At 35.7% G+C, this 12663-nt stretch overlaps 3 protein-coding genes across 6 annotated transcripts; 1 reads left to right on the top strand and 2 right to left on the bottom strand.

The window, feature by feature from the left end:
• Positions 1-719: 719 nt before the first annotated feature.
• On the bottom strand, positions 720-2625 carry LOC121234380. Of its 3 annotated transcripts, none has more exons than XM_041130310.1 (2): positions 2609-2625; positions 720-2261 (listed from the first exon to the last, which is right to left on the bottom strand). In XM_041130310.1, the coding sequence occupies exon 2, from the start codon at positions 1740-1742 to the stop codon at positions 981-983; it is 762 nt and encodes a 253-aa protein (XP_040986244.1). In that variant the 5' UTR covers positions 1743-2261; positions 2609-2625; the 3' UTR covers positions 720-980. The 3 variants fall into 3 exon arrangements, with proteins under 3 accessions (XP_040986244.1, XP_040986242.1, XP_040986243.1); XM_041130308.1 differs by lacking the exon at positions 2609-2625 and adding an exon at positions 2378-2570; XM_041130309.1 differs by lacking the exon at positions 2609-2625 and adding an exon at positions 2470-2546.
• A 938-nt stretch (positions 2626-3563) lies between these two features.
• LOC121234383 lies at positions 3564-6287 on the top strand. 2 transcript variants are annotated; one of them, XM_041130315.1, is made up of 4 exons: positions 3564-3696; positions 3836-4020; positions 5569-5666; positions 5789-6287. In XM_041130315.1, the coding sequence occupies exons 2-4, from the start codon at positions 3966-3968 to the stop codon at positions 6068-6070; spliced, it is 435 nt and encodes a 144-aa protein (XP_040986249.1). In that variant the 5' UTR covers positions 3564-3696; positions 3836-3965; the 3' UTR covers positions 6071-6287. The 2 variants fall into 2 exon arrangements, with proteins under 2 accessions (XP_040986249.1, XP_040986248.1); XM_041130314.1 differs by having other exon boundaries at positions 3666-4020.
• A 387-nt stretch (positions 6288-6674) lies between these two features.
• LOC121234378 (cysteine synthase 2) lies at positions 6675-10029 on the bottom strand. Its single transcript, XM_041130306.1, has 6 exons — positions 9644-10029; positions 9370-9444; positions 8686-8829; positions 7768-8157; positions 7461-7696; positions 6675-7235 (listed from the first exon to the last, which is right to left on the bottom strand). Exons 1-6 carry the CDS (start codon positions 9863-9865, stop codon positions 7013-7015), a joined length of 1290 nt encoding a protein of 429 aa, XP_040986240.1. The 5' UTR covers positions 9866-10029; the 3' UTR covers positions 6675-7012.
• Between the last annotated feature and the right edge of the window lie 2634 nt (positions 10030-12663).

Below are 12663 nucleotides of genomic sequence, written 5' to 3'. Positions count from 1 at the left end.
TATAAAATACGATAACACTACTAATATGTAGATGAAATTGTTCATCGTAATTTTGTTTTCTAAACATACATTATATCGGTTGGGCGATGAGTTCTTCTTCTCTTTTTTTTTTTTTATTTATAATTTGTTCTTAATATAAGCTAATCACAAAGGGGTCAAGAGTAAAAAATGCATGAAATTTCACGTTGCTTGAGAATAAGAAATTATTACTTTTTTATAAAATTTTAATAAGATTTTAATTGTATTATTGATTAATCTTTTTATAATATAAACTATGTGATTAAGCCTTTCATCAAGGCGTTACACCCTCCCTCTCTGCAAAGGGTTGTTCATTTTTGTGTTCTGATCTCAATTAGAAATCTAACAATTTTCTCTTTGAAATCTCTTATTTTCACATTTTTGTTTGAGAATACAAATATTTTTAGATATTTTTATATTATTTATTATTATTTATTAATTATTTTATTATTTTTTTTTTCGTGAAAAGTAGATCACAAGATTGAGTTAAACAAACAGAGCCTTAATAATGGTGCCTATATATGCACATCATGGGAAGGAAGTTGGAACATGAAAAGGTGAAAAATGAGAGAACAAAGGAACAAAACAAATATCGAGATCTCATTCAAAAGACATTAATGCGAGTACTTGGATTCCTATCCTCCACAGAAAGAATGATTATTTTACTTTGTTCGTGTCTGCTAATTTATGTAACAAAGGCATGATAAAGTTGCAACTTTTTTATACTTTAGTGCATACAAAAGGGATTTTAAAAGGCAACGCTCTAGGCATGCTCAACCTGTGAAAGTCAAGCCTCATGCTCTGTAGAAAAAGCCAAGCTGTAAATGGAAAAGCAGAAATTCTCTTACCAAAAAGAAAAAAACACAAAAACCTACTATCCATTGATCTCAACCCTACCTCTTTAACATCATCATCCATTGAGATCAAAATTCCCAACCTATTGACCTCTTGACAATGCTAACTCAAGCTTCAATCTCTAACCTTGAACACTTGATGGAGCCCATTGAAAGATCAATCTCGATCAAGTTTTCTTCCTCATTCATCTCGTTGATCTCTGCCAAGAGCTCCATTAAGCCCTGTTGTTCGAAAATGGAGTCCGGCAAGAGCCCGGGCAAATCGGACTGTAGCTTTAAGTGCTTTGGCTCCCCTTCAAGGCCACCGGACTTGCTGACCGGTAGGGATATTTCAATGAGGCTATCATCATCTTCATCAGAAACCGAAACATCTGAGATTGCTGCACTTTGTTCCATATAGTTGGAACTCCTCAAATCGAGATCAAAGCTTCCACCTAAAATGGAGTCATTGCTGCTTTCACTGTCTGATGAAAAGAGAATATCCGGGGGTGATTCAACTTGGTACTCATGATGCATCAGACCAACTTCATGTTGTTGGACCGCCTCAGTCTGAGTAGCGGTTTCTAGTGGTAGCGGAAGTTTCTCTCCAACTTCTTTTCCATGCAGGTTTTTCTGGCCGCAGTTGAGACCCTGATGATCATCTTCGACACTATTCTCATCCAAAACCACCTTTTTCCTTTTGAATGTGACGATGAGCAGGGTTGATAGAACCAAAATTGGAATGGTAGCAAGGAAAGGATGGAACCCAAAACTTAGAAAGTAAGTGAAAACTAAACAAGGAACAAGGGCTGCAATGCATAGCCATAAGGGTCTGGAAAAGCACAACGAGGAACAGATTCGTTTATCAGCTGTTTTTGCCATGGCATACATCGATCGATCGATCAAAGAAGGGTTACAAAAAGAGGCCGATGAAAGAAGGGTTGGACTGCTAAAAGTAGAACGCAAGATTATATATAGTAAATACTTTTCAAGGGTTTTCAGAAAAGACTTCTAGGTCATGAGCTAAAAAGTTTTTGAACGTCTCAAACATTGATTATAATTTATGCTGCTCACGTATTAAGGAAAATTATGCTGCCCATTTCTTACAGAAACAGGTGAGTGCTGACGGATCAGTCGGAAGTAGAAAGATCATGTGAAAAATATCATTAATTTGACCGGCATCCATTTACCTGATGATCCGAGCTTCAAGGAAAAAAAAAATCACTGGCTGTTTTCTCCCACACCAAACAGTTTGTTCTTATCCGCAACTGATTCTCTTGAAGAAAGCAAAACCGGCCTTGTTTCCCATTATCATTTTCACGAGCTCGATCAAAGCCTTGGAATTACCAAATGCATGCATGTGAAACACAACACATCTCTGCTCCCCACATGGCACAACGTCGAGAGACCCTTCAAAACAAAACCCAGTTACAGAAATGAGAATTCTATAATCTATATACAGTAGAACTTGCAGTAGGCAGAAAAATATTTGTATATATCCCCCCTCGTCGCTAATTACTTTTCACCTTCTTGATCTTTCCACGAGCAAACAAATTAAAACCCACTCACAATATAAACGCACTCACAAAGTTGAGTTCAAAATTTCCTTCAAAATCACCTTTCTAGTTAACAATTAAAATTTCGCGGCATACAAACATCAATTCAACACCTTTTTTTTTTTTCCTTTTGTTTTCGAGTAAAAAAAAAGCCTTAGCAGGAAATACAATTTAGTGCTAGACACGAAATAATTGCAGTACCCCAGCAATTTTGTCAGTACTCAGAAAACTAATTATAAACTGTAACAGTTCTGAGTAATGATGACCCATTTTCCCTTGTCTGGAAGAAAAACTGGGCAGTGGGTTAAAATCTGATCTGCTTTCTTCTTCTGCACCGCCCTCCTAGTTTTAATGGAAGCCCATTATCTTCTGGCCCGTTTTGTCACAAGCAAACAGAACTTGTAAATGCCGAATGGACTGGGTGGAATGGAAAGTATTACAAAAATTCTTTATTTTTATGTCTTTTTTATATATATTATTATGTGATTGGCTTATTTTATATTTAAAAAAAATACGCAACGAGTGTACATAAAATTTTTATTGGATCCATTGGTTAAAAGCGAAGTGTCACTGTTTAGTGTTTACATTTTTCCATTTTTTTGGCCTGAAAGTTTTTCGTCGGGCTCATCATTTTCTAGGGCACATGAAGAATTTATGTAGGCAAGAAGATTTCCAGATGCGGGCGGGCGGGCAAAGCTTTTATTAATCGAGATGAAGTCATGAAGCTGGTAACAGACAGAGACAGGGTATCAGCTACCAACATAGGATGTTGTGCACATTGACTTGCGGCTCCATTTTTTTTTTTTTTTTTTCATTACATTTAGAATAATAGTTTGTCTTTGATATTATAAAATATATTACCCCCAGTTCGGACCAAAATAATATTAATGCTATTAATAAAAGAAATAATTATCTTATTAATTCTAATAATTTTTTTTTGGTTAAATATTAGGGACATAATAAGATGATTTGATGGATTTGTTATTTGATATAATATTCCATTAAATTACAAACTCATTCTCTCAGGCTCTCAGCCGTAGGATTTAAATTATGGACATGTGCGTGGGTCCAACCGGCAACCTGAGACATTGACCTCACGCTCCTAATCGAATCTAATTATGATTAATCATAAAACATAGCCAGCCGTGATCTACCGTGCCACGTGCTCCGGATTCTCTTTTATTGAAATGACTTAAATCACCCGGGAGCCCTGAAACAATATAGAAATAAAAGGAGGGCTAATTTGGGGCAGTAAGAAACTATCAGGACTCGGGAGCACTAATTCTAGGGTTAGGGTTTTGAACCATTCTGTGTTTTCTTCTTCCATATTTGGGGGATTCTTTAGGGTTTTTAGTTTTAATAATTTATTCCGCGAAAAAAGAAATAAACAGTTATAATAATTTATAGAGCTCTCTTTGTTTTGCTTAGTGTGTGGTACGCCCATAGTTTTTTGGTTTTCTTCCTCGGGATTCGTGACAGTGGTGATTGTCTGTGTGAGTGATCGTTTTCTGGGCTTCAGCGCCCTCTGGCCGTTGAAATCCATGATCATCAGCGTTCCATGGACCCATCTCCGGTGCCAACCACTCCTCCAGTTGAAGAAGATGATGAGTGGGGTATCAATTTATGTGTTTTTTTTACTAATTTTATTTCGTTCTTGACCACTTGTTTGTTCGCTGAGAAGAAGTAGAAGGAAAGTAAAGTTCGGATATTTTTAGGGGTTTTCCAATGGATATAACTGTTTAATTATCCTATTTTATTATGCTTGAATATGGTATATTGATTTGGTTATTTTGGTCACTATGCACACCTTTTCTGGGTGTTGGCACCAGGTTGTTTTGCTTTTTTTTTTTTTTTACAATATTTGATGGATTTTTTATTTGATTTATCTCTCAGGAGCTGTTTACACATTTCAAGTTGTAGAAATGTTTGAGGGGGTTGATTAGTACTTGAAGTTATATAATATTGTTAGCGGTATTAGCTATAGATATAATATTATTGCAGAACTTACTTTTCCGATCCCAAAAAAAAATCTGATGCGTAGATTTAGTTTAATCAAGGAGCTCAGATAAAAGATAAAAACTTGAAATCTGAGTTCCATCACATGTAAGTTTATGAAGGAAATGAGTTTGTTTCAATTGTTTTCTTCGTTCAGTTTATCCATCGAGATATCATCATCCATCTCATTCTTGTGGGGAGAGGAAGTATACCATTTGAATTCTAGCTCATTCTAGCTCATTGTCATCAATATGATCTTCCTCAAAATCGAATCTTCATCTTGGGCCTTTATGATTCATCATCAATTGTTTTTCTTTCTTTCAACCACGGACAATTACCTTGATCTGTTGATAAAATGTACAAAATTTTGCACTTTCTATATTTACTTTTCTTAAAGCAGTTACAGGATTAGGAATTCTAAATATTTTATGACATACATTTTTTATGTACTATGGCTAATGCAGTGTGTGTCTTTGTATCTTTTAGAAGAGGAAGTGACATTTTAAGTGAATAGTTGCATGTTTGGCACTTAAATAGTTTATTAATCTCTGCATGCATGAGTGGGTCGGATCTCAAGTTCAATTTGGTATATCTTTAACTGATTAATAATTGCTATAGAATCATAGTACAAGCTATGCCTCCTCCTGCAGAACAAGTATAATTCAGTGGGATTGGATAATATGCTGCCTTCTAGCGTCTATTCCTGTTATGTTGACACACAGTTAGGTGGACCCATCGTGGTTCGCCAGATCAGAGGAACGTGTGACTGTTCACAGTCTCATGGAATAATTTTTTCATAATGACTCGTCATTTGTTTTGTCATCTATTATGAGGTATGTGTGTGTGTGTGAGAGAGAGAGAGAGAGAGAGAGAGAGTTCTGACCTATCCTTTGTACTTTATAGTTTGCATTCCAACTATGGATTTGGTAATTTAATTTCATGTTAGGACTTTTTAGTGTAAGAGAGAGGTAGGTATTATACTAACAGTAATAAGGAGGCAGCTGTTTTTCCAGTTTTAAGTGACCTGTGATTTCTTTAAGATCCATTGCATCAAGTATACGGGAATTGCAATTCCAGTCTCTTTTGTGATCAGTACTAACTTCTTGAAATTGTTTGAGGTGTCCCTGACCATGCTGACATAGATCTTTGGCTTGTATTTGCATTAGACACTGATGGATTCGTGATTCCAAGCTTGGAAATAGGGGATCCTGTTCAACATGAGGTTGATGGTCCAGAAGTAGAATCTCCAAAACTTCCTCCAAAGGTCTGCTGCAAGAATCCGAAACTCTTATGAGGAAATATGAGAGAAAAATACCCTGTAGATGATGGACTAGTTATGCATTTAACCTTGTATCCTAAATAATTGTGTGTATTACACTTATGCAGGCTAAAAAAGAGGAGAACATCTACCTAGGACCACACGGAGCACCACCTTCACGGTCAAAACAGCAGGAACAGAACTCTGCTGGTCGTAAGCAGCGGTTCAAGCAAAAATTGAAGGAAGCAGATCGGAGGACTAGCGAGACAGGCCGAGAGAATAAGTTAGAAAATCTGCGAGAACTTGTGGGTGATGGCAAAGCAACTGTCAGCATGGCGAAGGGCTCTTCCAGGGATTGGCTAGACCTACACTGCCATGAGTCTCAGTTTGAGAAGTGGAATCCCCAGTGAGTGGAGTATCTGATAGCTATTCAACTTGGCGCCCAAGCGTTTCCCTTTTCTTTTTGGCCATAACGCTATTGCGAGCTGTCCTTTTGAATTTACTGAGGTTATGCATCGTGAGAATAAATTATCTATCGGACCTTTGAGTATTGCTTCAGTTGCTAGAGATTATTGTAGTTACAGTTGTGTTGTTTGGATTGTATTATTTACAGTTGGTTGTTTGCCACTTCCCTTTCCTCGAGTTTTTGCTCCACCCACTTTCATGGCCAGGCTAAGGCAAATGGGTCACTGCTGAATCCTAACAAAAAACAAATTAAAAGAAGAAGCGTAATTTGAATTGAATTTCTCCATTTCATTAAAACCATTTGAATTGCTTTCACCAATGATGTGATGATTCCTGTACAAATGAGCGCTCGCAGGAAACACTAAACTCGTATGTTGCTCCGCTCTTACTGCATGAAATTGATGTGAATGGTACCCTTTGCCAATTCAGTAAATGCCCTCTGCAATGCCCAGCGATAAGGTAAGCCATGGCGTGGGTGAGCTTGTTAAACATTGTTTGGGAGATTGCTCATTTTTCACGGGGATATTAAAAAAAGATTGCGAAATGATCTTAGACCAACATATTGACCCCTTTCTCTTGATAAAACTGATTTTAGTCATCCTTGTATACACCTAGAATGTGATGCATATTGTTGCCTCAGAAGTATGAAACAATAAAACGTCCTTATCCTAACAAAACAGGTGTCTATCCTGCAGCATTATTACTGGTCCAGTACGATGTTACCCTCGAAAATTCAGATGACACCTTCTGAGATAGATCAACTCTAATATTCAATATCAACCTCAAAAATATAACTTTTCTGGAGGAATATAGCTGTATTGGACTGCTCAAACTTTGAATGGAAGAAAGACGAGAAACAGCAAAGTCAAACTCCAGGTCAAGCTAACTCACTGCATGCCCAAAAATTCTAATCCCGCTGCCTTAGGTGTTAACCCATGATGAGACAGATATTCATCGTTGTAAAACTTACTTAGATGCCTCATTCCACTGTCACATAGAATAGTCACAATGGTGTGACCGGGGCCAATTGACTGTGCCACTCTGATGGCTCCAACACAATTCATCGCTGATGAACTCCCAAGAAAGAGCCCATCATTCTTCAGAAGAAACCTAAGTTCGAGCAGACATAGAATGCATATACAAAGATTAGTTTTATGTTTTAGCCAAGTGAATGGGTGGAAGACCAGATTTTTTTTCTTTTTATTTCATCATTTGACAAATTGTCATTCAAAAGGAAAAGGTTGTGCAAAGCTTAGTAGAATCAGGAAAACAACATCTAAATAGTTGAGTCAGCCAATAACAAATCGCATTGAAGAAACTACAATATGCACTGACCTTGACATTTCAACAGCCTCGATATCTGTGCCTCTAAAAGCCCCATCAAGTTTTGCCATCATGAAATTCTGCGTTAACCTGTTGATTCCAATTCCTTCAGTTACTGTGTCAAATGGATTCTTTAGTCTTCGTCCTTCAGCCTCCTCACTAGTGTACATCACCCCCCTAGTTACCTTATTGAAAAGACCAGAACCAGGTGGATCTATCAGGAAACACTTGATGTTTGGCTTATTTTCCTGTTGAATACATGTAATAAGGGATTCATTCACAAATGTGTGACAAAATTAATGAGGGAAAGGGAACTTACCTGGAGAAACCTGGAAACACCAGCCACAGTCCCTCCAGTGCCTGCAGCTGCTACAAATGCATCTAAATTACCACAAGTCTGTTCCAAAATCTCAGGCCCAGTACCCTCATAGTGCGCTCGGAAGTTAGCAAGATTCTCAAACTGATCGGCAAAGAAGCCACCTCTACAATTATTCAATAAAGACGAACCTTCACAATTTTCCACTGTTGGGTAACCATTGATTTGCTTTAGGGATTTGCCATCCATTTGATCATCTTTTTTATTGTTTGATGCTACCTCATTTGCTTCCAGTGCTCTTCTCCTTGCAATATTGACATAGTGGTCCCTGTGTGTGATTGACACGGGTCTTACCCTTTCAACAGAAGCTCCAAGGGCTTCAAGTATTTGAGACTGGGAAAATTTTGCGAAATTGAAACAAAATTATGTATGTTGCAGTACATAGAAACAGGGACAAAAGAAATCCAAGAGAACATATAGTTATGTATAATTTTAGAGTAGTCGACCAGGTACTCACTGAAATTGTATAACTGTTCTGCACCAAGCTACCATTTTTTTTTTTTCGCTATCTAAAAATTTGCCACTGTTCAAAAACCTAAAACCACTGGATTGCTAGGTGTGTGGAAAACAGGATACTATAATCTGTCAAAGGATTTCTTAATCTTGCTTCCAGCCTCATTTTTATCCCTTCTTATTGATCAGTGCTTCCAACCTCATAAATAACCAGTTGCCTATGGTGCCACTGATATTATTGAGCAATGTGCTAAGAGAAAGAAACGGTTCAAACATGTTGACAAGTAACAAATAATCATATCATTGTCCAAGAAAATAGTATGGATGAAATCTTGAAGGTTGTAACAGAAATAAGAGAAAGTAGTTTGTCAAGGAACTCGGGTTACTGAAGGTATATTTTATATATACCTTCTCAATCGCAACGTCATCAGGGATAACAACATGGCATTTACATCCATAGGCAGGTGCAACTGTAGCAAGACTGATAGCAGTGCTCCCAGCGCTCCCCTCAGTAACAACACCACCTTGAACTAGATCACCAGATTCCAAAGCCTGCATAGAACCACGAATTGGAAAGCATTATACAATAAAACCAACACCGACGATAAAACACAAAATCTTAGGCTATTTATGTATATCTGGACCAACAATCATTACCTTCTGTACCGCACACCTAGGCATTGATAATAATTACTGTTTATTACTTTAGAGATCTTTCATTTATGCGCAATATTCCATCATTGACAAAGCAAAGTACCACTGAAGCAATGAAGATATCATTGAAAGCATAAGCAAATAACAAAACTTAAACAAATACGCCATTACAATAGCTTGTTCCTCTTCAACTCTGACTACAGAAAAAATGTTACAAGGGGAAAAGAAATATTTGCGCTCGATGGTTTTAAGAGATTCAGTTCTCAGAAAATTCTCAACAAAGCCAAACACTAATATTGAGCCCAGTTGACTGTAAATTCCAGTCTGCCGAAGACTCGAATAGATGAAATAAAACCTAAAACATTCAAATAAATTTGTGTTCACATACAGTGTTCGAGCAAAGAAACAAACAAACATCCAGAAATAATACTAATATACCTCTTCAATGATTTTCACCGCAACCCTATCTTTCACGCTTCCTCCCGGATTCAAAAACTCGCACTTCCCAAGAATCTGAACAACCCCACGAACAAATCATCAATAGCCAAAAAGAAAACATTTTTCCGTAAGTCTTGGCCACACTAATTTATATCAAACTAAAGTTAAAGGAGACCGCATGGTAACAAAAGGAAAAAGGAAAATAAAAGAAATCCCAGTTGATAAAACCAAAGCAAACTTAAAAATACGATTGCATTTTTTTTTTTTTGCATACTTCGCAACCGGTAGCTTCAGAGAGGCTGTTGATGCGAATCAAGGGAGTGTTGCCTATGGCATCAGTAAGCCCATTTCTGGACTTACTCCTCTTCTTCTTCTTCGACTGCTTTGAGAGAGGTAAGTTGGTCTTTCCAGAGACAAGAAAGTGAGACAGCAGGGCCATGGAGATGGAGATCGCAGCTGCGACAACAACAGCTCCTGTGGTTCTCACCGGCGCCATTGATGACGGTTCGAACGCGTCGTCTCGGACCAAAATAGTTTAAAATTGAAAGTAATTAATACTTTAGGATATACTTCAGAATCTCTTTTCTTAAATAAAATCTTAAGGAAATAGTAGGAGACGATCAAACAGATGCGATTTTTTTTTTTTTTTGGGAAAATGCTGTTCTTCCGGAGCTCCCGTTAGGATTTTTTTTTTTTTTTTTAATTTTTTTTACAAAGTATTTTTTAATCATTGTAAATTTTTTATTTTTTAAAAAAATTAAAAAATATTGAAAAACTATATGGAAAAAAAAAAACATTTAAAATACACTAACAAGTATCCAGCGGAAGCAGTAGGGCCTTTTTTTTTTTTTTTTTTTTCCTCCAAAATGCATAAATTGGGCAAGCGTGGAATAACGTGGCTTGAGCTGGTCCTTGCATAGATAAATTTACTACAAGTTTTATTTAATTTTACAAGTTTTTATATGTGCACTAAATATTGGCTTGACTTGTTTTTTTATTTAGCACAATTGAGATCCTCTCCATTTTCCTAATAGAATGGATGTTACAATATCGGTGAATTGAATATTTCAATACAAGTAGAGATAGATGATGGGTTTGTGGAGCCTAAATTTGTTGGTGTGTTGGTCCGATTTGATGATCCAACCAAATAAGGATGCATTATAGATTTTTGACAGATTTTCAATGAGGCTTAGGTCATGTTCGCTTCACCTTGAGTCAATAATTTTTTACACTATTTGCGCTCAGAAAAAGCATAAAGCAGAAAGTGTGCTCGACGTGTACACAACATGTAGCTCGAGCAAATTTTTGATAAAGAGTTCGCTTGAATTTTGCTCGACAAGTAACTCGAGCGAGAATCGGACAGAGATCTCTCGAGACATGCTCAACACTTCCCTCGAATGAATTATACAAAAAATATGAAAATGAAGGTTTCCACTATATGACATTATAAATATATACTTGACGGACAATTTAGTACACTCTGAGTATTTTGAACAGTGAGATTTTGCCTCCAAAATATTTTTTTTTTATTGAAAAAGACGGTACCTCAATATTATTGATAACCCCCACTTATGATGGAAGAATACAGTATACAAAAAGAGCATGTGGTTACAATTAAATCCCAAAACCAAGCTCATAAAGAAAATAAAATGAGAAAATTAATAAAAGAAGATTACAAAGGGCCCGTAAAGGAACAAAAAACTAGAGTCAATGCCGAAAGTTAGGAGCACCTGCACGATGGTGAGCATACAAACCAAGCATATGCCCAGGGCTCCAAATGAAGCAAGACTATCCGCTAAAGCATTGCCATTTCTGTAAACATTTTGTCTCTATTTTGTGATTCTTCAATGTAATAAAATTATATGCTTCTTTATGAAAATAGACACATTGCCGAATCATATTAATTGTATCATGTAATTTATTTACGTATGTTTGCTTTCACTTGTCTGTTGTCGTTATTTTCCACAAGAATAGACATGCGATTAAATATTCATTTAGGCTCTATGCTCTCTGAAAATTTTATATAGGTGACAAATAATGCGAGGACCACGTGACATTTAAGACTATCCAATTTGATCAAATAATTAAAGAGGATATGTATTAAACTTTTGATGGAAGAGTTTCAATTTAAGTAAAAATTATAGTATTACTTTCATAGAACGGCTTGATTATCCGTACACGTAAATAAGTATATGAAAGAACAAAACTAAAAGGAAAAAAAGAAAAAAATGAATAAAAAATTTGAATTTGGATGACATAGCTAACTTACATTTTGATATCTTATCATAGATACGAGTGGGTTTGATTAAGAAAATTGATACCAATACTTGTTTGATTAGTCGATGTCAAGTGTTAAACACAAGTTTCATTATTTATCAAGACGGAAGTTAGTTGTTACATGTATTATTTATCAAGTTGATTAATTCTTCTTATCAGTTACAATTCATTACCTCACACCCTATACTTTATGAAAAAAAAAAATTTGTCAGATGTGAAATATAGAAGTGAATAGTAGCTGATGTATAACAAAACTCATTATCCTACATATATTTGCCAAACAAAACTCTAACCCACCTTAAGCCTCTTATTATAACTCTTATATATACTTATTTTTATAAGTTTTGAAGATGCTGAAAATCACGATGACGCATTTGAAAATATGAGGAGAAAATGTCAACTTCTACATTCATTGCCAATAAATATACAGCTACAAGTTATAATCATGCTTAATTGCAAAACAATCCACTCTGATTCATCAGCCCATTACTTAGAAATTTGGATCTATCCAAAATGGGCCATGAAAAGAAAAAGAATGGGAGAAGATGGGGATTTCATAATATTTTTTTAATTAGAATGACACCCTCAATTAGTAATTCCAATAATAATAATAATAAAGTTTAATGGAACAGAAATCACTATCTTCTTTTGACTAGGTGATCTCTAAATATTTTTTAAAAGAAAATGTTAGGGTGCATACCAGATGTGTATCTCAAATATGCACACTGGTATAAATGATATTTTTCTTTTTCTTTTAATTATTTTTTAAACATTTTTAACCGTTAAGAAAAAATAAAAAATAAAATAAATATTCACTAATAGTCAATTCCTTAACTATTAAAAAAAAAAAAATATAAAAATATATGAATAGACATATTTGAGAGTCTTACCAGTATTTTCTTTTTTTAAGTATTTCAGATTGTTGAACCAATGGATGTGTTTGGATAACGCAATTGATAAAAAAGCATTGCAATTGGCATTTAGAGTTTCACACACTTATGGAGAGAGATAAATTAT

This window comes from Juglans microcarpa x Juglans regia, chromosome 6D (genome assembly GCF_004785595.1).
Source record: "Juglans microcarpa x Juglans regia isolate MS1-56 chromosome 6D, Jm3101_v1.0, whole genome shotgun sequence".
Lineage (NCBI taxonomy): Eukaryota > Viridiplantae > Streptophyta > Magnoliopsida > Fagales > Juglandaceae > Juglans > Juglans microcarpa x Juglans regia.
Note: the sequence above shows the minus strand (reverse complement) of the source record. Positions and strands in the feature narration are given on the sequence as shown.

What these genes read in the sequence shown, in the direction of transcription:
- LOC121234383 (XM_041130315.1), top strand. Translation starts at nt 3,966, where the DNA reads ATGGACCCATCTCCGGTGCCAACCACTCCTCCAGTTGAAGAAGATGAT. An exon ending in TGAAGAAGATGATGAGTGGG is followed by an intron (nt 4,021 to 5,568) that starts GTATCAATTTAT and finishes TATTTGCATTAG; the next exon opens with ACACTGATGGATTCGTGATT. An exon ending in CTCCAAAACTTCCTCCAAAG is followed by an intron (nt 5,667 to 5,788) that starts GTCTGCTGCAAG and finishes ACACTTATGCAG; the next exon opens with GCTAAAAAAGAGGAGAACAT.
- LOC121234380 (XM_041130310.1), bottom strand. Translation starts at nt 1,742, where the DNA reads ATGTATGCCATGGCAAAAACAGCTGATAAACGAATCTGTTCCTCGTTG.
- LOC121234378 (XM_041130306.1), bottom strand. Translation starts at nt 9,865, where the DNA reads ATGGCGCCGGTGAGAACCACAGGAGCTGTTGTTGTCGCAGCTGCGATC. An exon ending in CGGTGAAAATCATTGAAGAG is followed by an intron (nt 8,830 to 9,369) that starts GTATATTAGTAT and finishes GGTTCTATGCAG; the next exon opens with GCTTTGGAATCTGGTGATCT. An exon ending in ATGACGTTGCGATTGAGAAG is followed by an intron (nt 8,158 to 8,685) that starts GTATATATAAAA and finishes AAATTTTCCCAG; the next exon opens with TCTCAAATACTTGAAGCCCT.